General features: G+C 43.4%; 1 protein-coding gene across 2 annotated transcripts in view; it reads left to right on the forward strand.

Annotated features, from left to right (window-relative positions):
* LOC124152449 overlaps positions 1 to 12,980 on the forward strand; it is a 51,124-nt gene extending 38,144 nt beyond the window's left edge. For both annotated transcript variants that reach the window (XM_046525386.2, XM_046525387.2), the window contains exons 10-16: positions 441 to 601; positions 2,248 to 2,380; positions 3,636 to 4,737; positions 5,974 to 6,304; positions 7,568 to 7,834; positions 10,082 to 10,139; positions 11,347 to 12,980. In XM_046525386.2, coding sequence (XP_046381342.2) covers positions 441 to 601; positions 2,248 to 2,380; positions 3,636 to 4,737; positions 5,974 to 6,304; positions 7,568 to 7,834; positions 10,082 to 10,139; positions 11,347 to 11,514 — 2,220 coding nt within the window. In that variant the 3' untranslated portion in view covers positions 11,515 to 12,980. The remainder of the gene's footprint in view (positions 1 to 440; positions 602 to 2,247; positions 2,381 to 3,635; positions 4,738 to 5,973; positions 6,305 to 7,567; positions 7,835 to 10,081; positions 10,140 to 11,346) is intronic.
* The last annotated feature ends 6 nt before the right edge of the window (positions 12,981 to 12,986 follow it).

Raw genomic sequence — 12,986 nt, forward strand, 5'->3', positions numbered from 1 at the left:
CATGGTATCTCAGTGGGCTGGCACTATAAAATCGGCATAAGTCTGGACTAGTACAAGCAGCCACACACACGTACATGCACGTCGCTGTATTAGTGCATCTTGAACGCGATGTTAATTCCATTTCACCTCAACTCACCTCACCTCACCTCACCTCACCTCACCCGAACTCAGGATCTGCTGATTGTCAGCACTGTACCCGCGTGAGTCTCACCCACACGGTAAACTTGCATGACCAAATTCATTCTCCCAAATTAAGCTGATGTGCTGTGATATAACTGAAATACGGTTCAAATCTACGATAAACCCAACTCATATGTACTCACTCATTTAAAGTGTATTAACTTTTCAAAGCAGACAGTGTTTCAGCACTGTAACAGCACCGATTACAGTCGACAGCTATAGCGATATTTTGAATTAGATTTCCAAAACTTCCAATCCAGCCTTCCAAACCTTCTGAGAGACGTCTTGGTTCCCGGGTAGACAGCATTATCGACAACAGCAAGGCCAAGCTACCCCCTCCCTACCCCAAGCCCACCCCGTCTCCCCGTCAGCAGTATGAGAACCCCGCCTTCACCCCAGACGAGCAACCTGTCAAACAAGGGTAAGTTCATCTTGGAACACCTCACTGTGCCCTCACCTATTGTTATAGGGTACAGGTGTAGTCAGCCGTTCAGCTATATTTGTGATGCAGCCTTCAGCCCTTGAGACAGTGTAGGGATCAGAATAGGCCAAAGTGTATTTCTTTGTTCGTTGTTTAACGCCGGAAGATCCGGGGGAGAATAGGTCTTCAGTAACCCATGCTTGCCGTAAAAGGCGACTGACTATTCTTGCCGTAAGAGGCGACTAACGGGATTGGGTGGTCTGGATCGCTGACTGGTTGATCCATGTCCTCGTATCCCAATTGCGTGGATCGATGCTCATGATGTCAATCACTGGATTATCTGGTCTAGACTCGATTATTTACGGACCGCCGTCATATAGCTGAAATATTGCCGAGTGCGGCGTTTAACAAGAATAAAAACAAACAAACAAACAACAATTTTCCATGTTTGTGAAGGCGGTCTGCAAATAATCGAGTCCGGACCAGACAGTACAGTGACATCATTAGAACTTACCTGCGCAATTGGGATTCATGACATGCATCAACCAAGTCAGCGAGCCTGACCACCCGATCCCGTTAGTCACCTCTTACAAGCATGGGTGCTGAAGACCAATTCTACCCCGGATCTTCAAGGGGCTTATGTTATGGGGAGAGGAGGCAAGACATCACGGGGCATAGTCCAAGTACCCCAAGTTTGCCCTAAAGTGCGGATCAGAGGTTCGAGTCCCGTGTGTTTCATGATTGACCATGTGGGTCATAGCTCATGTTTCCAGGAACTGGTTTGCCCTGTCTAGGTTCGAATCTGTGCAGGCCACGTGTACCTAGTCTGTTGCTGCCCAAGGCGTCAAACAACATTCATTCACTCACCCATTGTGGCAATACGTATAGGCGAATACGTACATCACAACGTCTCGTTGATGGGAACACTGTGTCCTGAAAGGCTGCCATGTTGAGACCACTCCATTCCTATATCTACTGGACACGGCTGTTCTATGTGTTAAGGAGTGCGGGCAATATGGAGACCACATGACAAAAATGATTTATATTCTTAGGCTGGTTGTTGTCAAGGGTTTCGTTTCTATTTGTTGTATAACGCCACACTCAGCAATATACCAGTGATATGATGGCGGCCTGTAAAATCGAATCTGGACCAGGCAGTCCAATGATTGATATTATGAACAACAATCTACGCCGTCGGGGTACGATGACACGCTATCAACCAAGTTACTAAGCCTGTCCGCTCGCCTCTTTCAACATATATGTTGAGGGCCTTTTCAGTTCAGTGCGTGTAATTCAAACTCAAGATACCAACTGACCATCGACAAAGCGATCTTTACTCTCAGAAGCGAATTGGTAAAGATGGACGTACAATTTTGTAGAGATACGTTTCGTCCTGTTTTTTGCCATCTGGCCGGCATGGTTAGAATACTAGCTATATTTTAGGATACAAGGAGTAATATGCTGACCAACTGACCATCAGCAAAGCGATCTTTACTCTCAGAACCGAATTGGTAAAGATGGACGTACAATTTTGTAGAGATACGTTTCTTCCTGTTTTTTACCATCGGGCCGGCATGGTTAGAATACTAGCTATATTTTAGGATACAAGGAGTAATATGCTAAAAGTCCAGTCTTTCCCTGACCAGTGTGTCCAGTGCCCGTCCAGTTAAAGTCGGAGGGGATGACCTACGTTCTGCCTGGAACCGACTGTATGGCGCGCCCGAGTGGAGACCCGCAAGCAACCAGCCCTCGTCACAGAACCCGGCCAACTCCTACTACGTGAGTACTATAGTCTATTATTAAACACATTCGTGACCAACTCGTGTTATTCCGGGACAAGCAGGTTACGGAAAGGGGCGAGTGTTGACGAATGTATTAAACAGTCATACTAAACTGGATATTACATTTAAAGACAATCGGTGCATGAATAAAAAATCTGTCTATTTAGCTATCACGATATTTCATCAACAACCAGACCTGTTCGTCACGGGTGGAACGAGCATTCATTGAAACAGCCATCTGCATAATGCTACCCCTGCGTCACAGGGCCATATGACACAGTTGAACCAATCAACGCAACTCGAAAGGTTGCACGGGAATCACGCACGCACGAATACGGTGTTACCGTTGGGCGACTCAACGTGCGTGATTCCCGTGCACCCTTTCGAGTTAAGTTACCTTCCAGGCTATAGCCCTGTCAACATTACCTGTGCCATTCTCGGTTATCTAGTCTCTTATATCTATAGTGAGTGAGTATAGTTTTACGCCGTTTTAGCAATATTCCAGTAATATCACGGCGGATTATATGTATAGTGTCTCCTTGACACATACCCTAGATACATTCTCTACTTGAGGCCACAGCCCACCTCTGATATCAGAATGTATCTCGCATATATGATTGGATTGTGATATTCGAATCACAGTTAAAAATATGTATTGCATTTAAGGCCTTTAGCCTATACACAAATGAGTTACTTATTTTATTTGGTTACATATTTTCATTTTCATTTTTAACAATTCGTTTTAAAGAGAAATAACATGTTTGTCATATAAAGCCAATTTAAATATGACAACATAATCTTTTGAAGTAAGAAAAGAAATATAATCAGGTACAGGATAACTTGACAGATAGGATTCTGGTATAACATTATTTCTCAGATCACAATATTAAGGACGTACAAAAGGAAAATGGATTTCATTTCCTCTAGCTGAATAGCATACTGGGCATAAACTCTTCGATTTTTTGGTGAACAAGTTTCTTCCTACATTTATCATGAGATCTAACAGAGTTAATCAAACGGGTATGGTGCTAATAAACCTAGAAACATAATCGGGGTGACCCGGGATTCGAACCCACGATCATAGTTTTCTGGCGTGCCCAGTGGATCCGTCATGGATCCTTGTTGGAACGGTGATAGAGGTCATCTTAAAAAAAAATCAAACATCGTCCGAAAATGCATTTTGATGATATACCCTCGTCTGTATATCTGGTTGTATTTACATGACTAACTTACGTTCTTTTTACTGTATTCAGGGTGTATTCACAATGGGACCAACGCAAAAAGAAAAGCAACAGGAACATCATCAACAACAGCAGTATCAACAGCAACAACAGCAGCAACAACATCAGGAACATCAGCATAAACAACGAAAGTCAAGTCTGGACCAGTTGAGTACCACCGTCAGAATTAGCCCTACTGGTCAAAGTTCAAGTACTCAAGGTCAACAATCAGGGTCAAATTCAAGCTCCTTTTCGGGAAAGAACACGGGCTTCAGCACGTTCAAGCCAGAAGACGATGACGATGACAACGCCGATGAAATGAGAGACGACACCGTTGACAGCAACCGGGACGCCATGTCCGAACAGGCACTGGGACCCTCTGCCAAATATCCCGACCAACCAGGAAGTCGTCCTTCAAGTGCCAAACAAGGTCAAGGGTCGTCAAGCAATAGGCAGACGACTGACAGCCGCCATGATCAGGACATTGCTAGGTCTTTAGAGCAGAGGCTTTCGGTGCAAAGGATTGGTGACAGTGAAAAAAACAACGTGTTTTCCAGATTAAATCAGGTACAAATTAAAAATGATGAAAAAAGTGTGTTTTCTAGGACTAATCATGTGCAAAATAGACTACCGCCGGAAATATCCCCTAGGACTAATATTCCTGCTCAAAGACATTCTCAAGCCGAGCCTCACACACAGCATAAAGTTCATCCTTCAAGACTCTCAGAAACAAACACGTCTCCGCATGTGAACCACGGTTTTGTTGATAGCGACGATGAAAGTGGTCAGTATCACTTAGGAGCTGCAGAGAGCATATTTGACTATGCAAGTGAGTCTTCTTCCCGCTCTGTGACCCCGCCCCTTCCTCCCCTGTCCCCCGACTCAACCCCAAGGGGAGGACCAGAGCCCCTCTCTAAGTACAGTCGATCCTACAGCGCCAGTAACGTGTCCCCACCGAAGACGCCTGACCTCCTCTCGTCCACAGCAAGGCCCGGGTCGGTCTTCGACAAGCGAGACCTCAGGGCCTCAAGTAGCCAGATCGACATGGCGGGCATCAGTAGACACAGCAAGAAGACTCCCAGGGTGAACCCAACACCCAGACAACACCACAGAACAAGGACCAATCTTACTCGAGGTGAGAGTTTCTATCAAACTGACGATGAAAAATTAGTATAAAGCCATGTTTGATGGTAGCTAAACGGGAAACAAACACGGAATGGTTATTTCATGGTGATGGAGTTTATACAGGTATCACGGTTGGTTTTTGAATCTTAAATTTGAAGTTTTCAGCCTAGTAACGTTTTGATAGCGTTTATAATTGTTTGTTCTAATCCAATTTACAAATGTGGTTAAAAGCGTTCGCTCGTCACGCCGAAGATGCGGGTTCGATTCCCGACGTGGGTACAATGTGTGAAGCCCATTTCTGGTGTCCCCCGCCGTGATATTGTTGGAATATTGCTTAAAGCGGCGTAAAACCATACTCATTCACTCACTCACTCTTTTTGCCCGGCAATTTACTTCAACTAAAATGTATAGTGGATTAAGATATAATGTCATAACCTTTTATCAAAAAGTAGGGGGCACGGGTGGCCCAGTCGTCTAAGGCGCCGCAATTCGCTGTGCAGAGTTGCGTCCCTTGGGCACGCCAGAAACCTATGATTATGGGTTCGAATCCCCGTTCGCCCCGATTATGTTTCTAGGTTTGTCAGCACCATACCCGTGCTCGTGGGTTTCCCCCAAGTGGTAAACGTCTTAGACCTGCATCACTTCGGTCTTTCCTCCCACCTTAAGCTGACACGCCTCGATATAACTGGAATATTGTTAAAAGCGGCGTAAAACCCAACTCACTCACTCAAAATTTAGTGCATTTGTAAATTTCTTATACCATTTAAATGTAAATCATTTTGCACTGTTATAAATTTCCATAAAGTTTTGGTTTAGTTCCATTCAAGGGCGGTCGGGTAGCCTAGTGGTTAAAGCGTTCGCTCGTTACGCCGAAGACCCGGGTTCGATTCCCGACATGGGTACAATGTGTGAAGCCCATTTCTGGTGTCCCCCGCCGTGATATTGCTGGAATATTGCTAAAAGCGGCGTAAAACCATACTCACTCACTCACTCACTCACTCACTCACTCACTCACCATTCAAACTTCTTTCATTGTGAAGATCAACGGAGCCCCATACTTGCTCAAAAGATGTTTGATCAGCCTAATAATAAGCATTCATTTGACTGTTGCTGACTTGAGGTGACTGATCTCTCACTGACCCAAATAAGACGAACAAGGTCACATCACAATAAGAATAAGATATATTTTTTATTTTACTGAAGAATAGGATAAAGGATAAGCATTACATTCTTCCACACTGGTCAGTTCAAGCACATAGCCTGGAGGACCTCCGAGAATCTGGCAACGAAAGCAACTTGTCCTTCGACGTGGAGAACACGATGTTGATGGTGGACCCTGAGAGCGAGCAGTTCACGGACACCGACAACATCTCCCCGAAGGACGCCCGGGCCCTCCGGCAGAAGCTGCAGGGGCTGGAGTCCGTCTACCACCAGGTCCTCCGACAGGCCGGGGCAGACATCCCAAGGTCCTCCTTCAGGAGGAGGTGGAGTCTCGGGAGCTCCGACACCAGCTCCATCAACAGGGGGAAGCGCTTCCGGTCCAGCGCCTCGCACAGGAACTACTCCCGGGACATCAAGTAAGTCGTCGTTCCTTGGGCTGGTGGCGGACGTTATATTGACACTTGTGATTTGCATTCACGGACAATGTTCATTTTTATGGGTTTTTTTCTATCGCCAACTCAGTAATTCTAAATGTCCTTTAAGGACCTTGAATTTTCACATGTATTGTACAGTAAACTCAAAGGGATCACTAATACTAGTTCGTTATAACTGTAGTTCGTCATAATCATTTCGGGGCTGTCGGTAGCCTAGTGGTTAAAGCGTTCGCTCGTCACGCCGAAGACCCGGGTTCGATTCCCGACATGGGTACAATGTGTGAAGCCAATTTCTGGTGTCCCCCGCCGTGATATTGCTGGAATATTGCTTAAAGCGGCGTAAAACCATACTCACTCACTCGCTCATAATAATTTCGATTGTCAGACGTCTTGGATCAAGTCACGAGACCACATTATGTTACTAAATAAATAATAAAAGCGTGCACTGTATTGGACCGTGTTCAGTCATCCCATTAATGACGTATCGCATATGGCTGCAATATTGCCGATGCGATGTAAAATGTTAACTCACTCACTCATTCATGACATATACATTACATAAGTAAATACACGTCATGAATATTTTTTTTCATACTGTTTCACTGACATACAGATACAAGAATCAAAATAGTCGATCTATAAAGCTTTCCGCTTGCGAGTTATATTCTGTATGATGTATTAGGAAACTATAAAAAAATTGAAGTCATTGATTTTTTACGTTTATAGTTATGAAATTATAAAATATCGTTCAATCCTTATGCAAAGTAGGGTTCCACCCATAATACCGTTACATACGTACACAGGACAAATGCCGTTTCTGAGTATACGCCGTGGCCGTTAAGAGTTGACTTACATTAAATTAGGGATCGGTGGTTGCAATGTACGTCTTGCCAAATGATGTCATCTTATTACGTACCGTGTTGCTCATGCTATCGACCACTGGTTTGTGTGATCTTTTTACAGATTGTTGTGACCCGTTTATGGTTTTACTGATTGCAGCGTAAAATACCATGCGTTATCCCCATTCATGATGCAAAAAGTGTCCTTTAAATTAAAAGATTTAGTTAAAGAAATAATATTTTATTTTATCATTTATGTACTTTACCGGGATATAAGAATGTGGTGTAAATTGGAAAGCCTACTTCGAGACAAGCATACCCTTCGAGACAAGCATACACTTCGAAACAAGCATACACTTCGAGACAAGCAGAGTAGACTCCTTGTGAACTGTAAGAATGTTTCCAGGGCCATCCAGCGACGCTTCCAGAAACTGGAATCCCATGTTGTAACGTTGGCGCGGAGTGTGGCGCACCTGTCGTCGGAGCTACGAAACCAGACGTCTATGACCCACGAGATGGAAACGGTTAAGAAGGAACTACGTGAACTTCGTCAACAGCAACATCTTCACAGCATCAACAACTCACCTTTCAACAACAACGTCAGCGATTTCGAGAGGTTCCGAGGGTGGATTCCATCACTCACGAACCCCAAACGTGTCAACAAGCTGACCAAGTAAGGTTCATTCCGACTACCGGGCATTCTCAGGGTTGAATGGAAGTCTGTCCCCCAGACCCTAGAGAAAATATTTAAAAGTAAATCCAACATCAAGTCTAGAATAATTTTGACAAGTCTAGATCGTCTAAGCTCTGAAATTAAGGTGAGGTGAGGTAAAATGGGGTTTAACGTTACGTTCAAGACTGCACTTGCGACGTGCGTGCGTGACTGGTCGATTATATAGTGCTAGCCTACTGAGATACCATGCCGCTGTCTAACATGAATACCCTACTGAGACACAGTATACTGACTCCAAGCCCACAAGTCATTGTTTTTGCCCCTTAATGCTGAGCGCCAAGCAGGGTAACAACAAGTATCATCTTCATGAATGTCATTTGGTATGACGCGGCCGGGGATCGAACCCCGGACCTTCCGCTCTCCGGACGGACGCTCTACCACTAGACCACGGAGGTGGTCTCTGAAATTATTTTTGTAGATATATATTTTGAAATAAGATAACTTTATTTCTGGGACTAAATGTCAGTCTAAGTTCAGAAGGGATGGCAGTAAATCAGAGTGGTTAAGCCTTCGCTTGTCACGCCAAGTACCGAGCTGTATTCCCGACACATTCGTCAACACTCGCCCCTTTCCGTAACCTGCAAGAAGACTCGTCCCCCTATCGATGAATGGTATGTGCGAAAACACGACAAACCAATCAGAATGCGCGTATGATTTCAAGTTCTTCGTCAAAGAATCCCTCAGAAATATTTCTTTTATTTTACATATGTCTTGCTTCTAAAAATATACCAAAGACACAGTTTAATGTATTCAGTCATACTGTATAATTCTGCACGTCCCGATGTGCTTTAAATTGCATCTGAGATATTAACAATGTATGGGGAAAATGCGTGAACCATTACGCAACGAGTGGACAATTGTTTTAGGTATGCCCGTTTGCGCTAAGACGGAACCCGGTCGCAAAAATGGCCACGAGAGGGGCACGAGTCGCTATTCGGCTTGTCCCGGAATAACACGAGTTGGTCACGAATGTTCCCGGCATTGTGTTCCCACGTCTGATATAGTGCTGGAAGAGCACTCAATGTGTCGAAAGACCATGCGCAGGAACTCACACAGGATTTATTTAAGTAAACCCATGCTTGTCGTAAGAGACGACTAACGGGATCGGTTGGTCAGACTCGCTGACTTGGTTGATGCACGTCATCGCATCCCAATTGCGTAGATCGATGCTAATGACAATCACTGGATTGTCTGGTCCAGACTCGATTATTTACAGACCGCCGCCATGTAGCTGGAATATTGCTGAGTGCACAAACAAACAAACAAATTAAAAGTAAACACTGATTCAGTAATACATATTTGATATGTAGAGTGTTATGAGCTAAACGGGTAGCTCATGGGGGTTTAGAGTGCAGCAACTCACTGTGTAGAGTGGCGTCCCATAGTCTTGCCAGGATCTGTTTATCAAGGGTTTGAATTCCACTTCCGCCCATATACTGGTACGCGGTCACATTCGTGACCAACTCGTGTTATTCCGGGACAAGCCGAATAGCGACTCGTGCCCCTCTCGTGGCCATTTTTGCGACCGGGTTCCGTCTTGGCGCAAACGGGCATACCTAAAACAATTGTCCACTCGTTGCGTAATGGTTCACACATTTTCCCCATATATTATTAATATCTCAGATGCAATTTAAAGCACACCGGGACGTGCAGAATTATACAGTATGATTGAATACATTAAACTGTGTCTTTGGTATATGTTTAGATGCAAGACATATGTAAAATAAAAATATATTTGTGAGGGATTCTTTGACGAAGAACTTGAAATCATACGCGCATTCTGATTGGTTTGTCGTATTTTCGCACATAACATTCATCGATAGGGGGACGAGTCTTCTTGCAGGTTACAGAAAGGGGCGAGTGTTGACGAATGACGCAGTCAGCCAGCGTCGGCCCCTGCTTATGTGTTACACCAAAGGCGTAAATTAGATGCTGCCTCTTGGAAAGGCCTTCACTTGCTAATTCTCGGGGAAGATATATCAAATATTGATACGATGTTCACATTGTGACGTGTTTACATATTTGATATTCTCCTTGATGTCCCGTTGACTATTTTAGGCTCTGAAGTAGCTGTATTAAAAGCTGTCTACTATAATTTAGAATTACAAACAGAACCTATATTTAATTAATGAACAATACAATATTTCAATACAATAATTCAGTGTCTAACAAATGAATTTTTTTCAGGTTCTTTGGTCAGGAACCTCCTCTGTTAGAAATATTTTTGCAGAAACTCGGCTACGACGTAAGTATAAACCTCCGATTGTTTATATAACTCCTATTTCAAGGTGCTACGATAGTATTATTTCCTGTTGTTTACACAAGAAATAGGTTTTATTGTATTGGACGTACAACATTTCCACAGTTTGGATAAACCCTTTCCTGGTTGTCTGCAATGATTTGGTGGCAACGTGTGCCCTACTGAAGGTCATGCAGTTGTCTCCCTTACTCGTGTCAGAATCTGATGGTTGTGGGTTCGAATCCCAGAATTGTCCTGATTATTATTCCCCCGACCTTTAAGGGCAGGGGTAGAGAGTTACACCAAGGAATTCTGTCCGTCTGTCATTTCTGTGTGCAACCTACAGCTTGAAAACTACTACAGTAAAGTACGGTTATAACGAACTCAAGGGGACTACTAACTTTAGTTCGTTATAACCGTAGTTCGTTATAAGTATATATACAGCATAACTACAGCAAATAGTCGGAACCAAAAAAGTAAGTTCGTTATATCCGTCAGTTCGTTATTAGTGTGTTCGTTATAAGCGTAATTTACTGTACATAGATTCTTTTTAAAACTTGGTGAACACTTTTTATATAGGAGAGGTGCAGTTCAAATATTTCAATATTTGAATTTTCTGAAAAAATACAGCTTTTTTCAGTTTTTTACTTAGATTTATTTAATTAAACATTAGTGCCACCTATACATTTCTGCCACCTTTAACTAGAAGACTACTACGTGGATTCTTTTCAAACTAATGGAACAGTTTCCATATTAATAGAAGAGGTGCAGTGCAACGTTTAATTTTGATTTGTGTATTTTCTGAAAACAAATATGATTTCTTTTTCGTATTTTGAACTTAGAAATTTATTTTACATGAACATTTGTGCGACCTATTACTTAAAAACTACTTCATGGATTCACTGCACATAGGAGAGGTGCAGTGCAAAGTTTGGTTTCGATAAGTGGATTATCTGAGAAAAATTGCTTTTTTTCATGTTTGGAACTTCGAAATATGTTGGAGTCGAAGTCGGGGTAGTAGTGAGCTCCGCTTACTCTTTGTCTTGTTATAATTGGTTCAACAAAACCATATCCGTGTCCATGTGTCTTGTCTAAGTGAACCACGTCTACGATACAAGTCAACTTTCCTCCAAAAATAACTGACACTGAAATAATGTTCAAAACAATGTAAAACCCTACTGACCCACTGTAATGCTTCTGGTTTTCCCTTCAGAGATACGCCAAGAACTTTTCCAACGAACACATCGGCATGATAGAGTTGCCCTACATGACCGAGGACCGCCTGCAGAGCATAGGGATCCCCATGGGGCCAAGACTCCGGATCCTGCAGGAGGCCCAGTTGTGTTTCAGACAGGAGAACTTCAACATTTACATTGTGTGACGTCACCAACATTGAGACACATGAGACATTATAGTGACATCACCTCCAGTGAGATGCATGAGACATTATAGTTGCAGGACTTTAACATTTACATCCTATCACATCACCTCCAGTGAGATGCATGACATATTATACTGACACCACCTCCAGTGAGACACATGAGACATTATAGTGACACCACCTCCAGTGAGACGCATGTCACATTATAGTGACACCACCTCCAGTGAGACGCATGTCACATTATAGTGACACCACCTCCAGTGAGACGCATGTCACATTATAGTGACACCACCTCCTGTGAGACGCATGAGACATTAGTGTCACACCACCTCCAGTGTGACGCATGAGACATTAGTGTCACACCACCTCCAGTGAGACGCATGAGACATTATAATAACATCACCTCCAGTGAGACGCATGAGACATTAGTGTCACACCAACTCCAGTGAGACGCATGAGACATTAGTGTTACATCCCCTGTGAGACGCATAGCACATTATAGTGACACCACCTCCAGTGAGACGCATGAGACATTATAGTAACATCACATCCAGTGAGACGGAAGAGACATTATAGTTGCAGAACTTGAACATTTACATCGTATGACATCATCTCCAGCGAGACACCTGCGACGTTACACATGTGAGTCCACAATTGTTCTGAATGACCATCTACTGGTCAAGCTATGTGGGCACCGGAGGACCCGGAGAAACATATGGTCAGGGCAGTGTCAAAGGTTACACAACAGTGCCATGCTCCTCACTGAGGAACAATCATTCGTCATCGTCCATCATCAGACAATTGGAACGTTTGTGAACCCGCAACCAACGGCGTTGTGAGGCTCCCAGTGTGTGTTGTGCAACCTTGACTAAAGGATACCGTTGCTAATCCGTGCATCTTATTGGGTCTGGTAACTTAAGTACAAAGCTGTTCACATATAATTCATGGATAGCACACTCCCCAACATAATCTACGCTAGTGCTTAATTGGATATGTGTTGAATGAACACTGTTTACGTTGCTGGATGTGATGTTTATTCATCAACAGGGTTTTTCTTGTGAATTTTGTGTATACGAAAATAACGACATTATTTGAATAGTTTTGCATAGCATTACGTGATAGCAAGAAGTGCTGAAACTTGACGAGGGTGTTGAAATGTGTCACGAATATACATGTCAACACAACAAATTGAGTCCCTGGTGATATATATCCCTGCTCAAGTGATATATCGGGAGATACTTTTGTTTTTATACGATTACGTCATGCGCTGCAACGTTCTCGATTATCCAGCTTATCAGAAACACTATTCTACAATAGACCACAGGCCATCTCTGGATAATGGAGGGTTGTCGTCAATTTTGGTGCAAATTCATATTGTTTTCGTACTGGATTATTAGAAGCTGACAATCACCTGTATCGATTGAAAGGGCAAGAGCAGCAGAACTACTGCCGGGTAGCATCGGCTAGACAAG

The sequence above is a fragment of the Haliotis rufescens genome, unplaced genomic scaffold, assembly GCF_023055435.1.
Source record: "Haliotis rufescens isolate VD_foot unplaced genomic scaffold, xgHalRufe1.0.p SCAF_74, whole genome shotgun sequence".
NCBI classification, from domain to species: domain Eukaryota; kingdom Metazoa; phylum Mollusca; class Gastropoda; order Lepetellida; family Haliotidae; genus Haliotis; species Haliotis rufescens.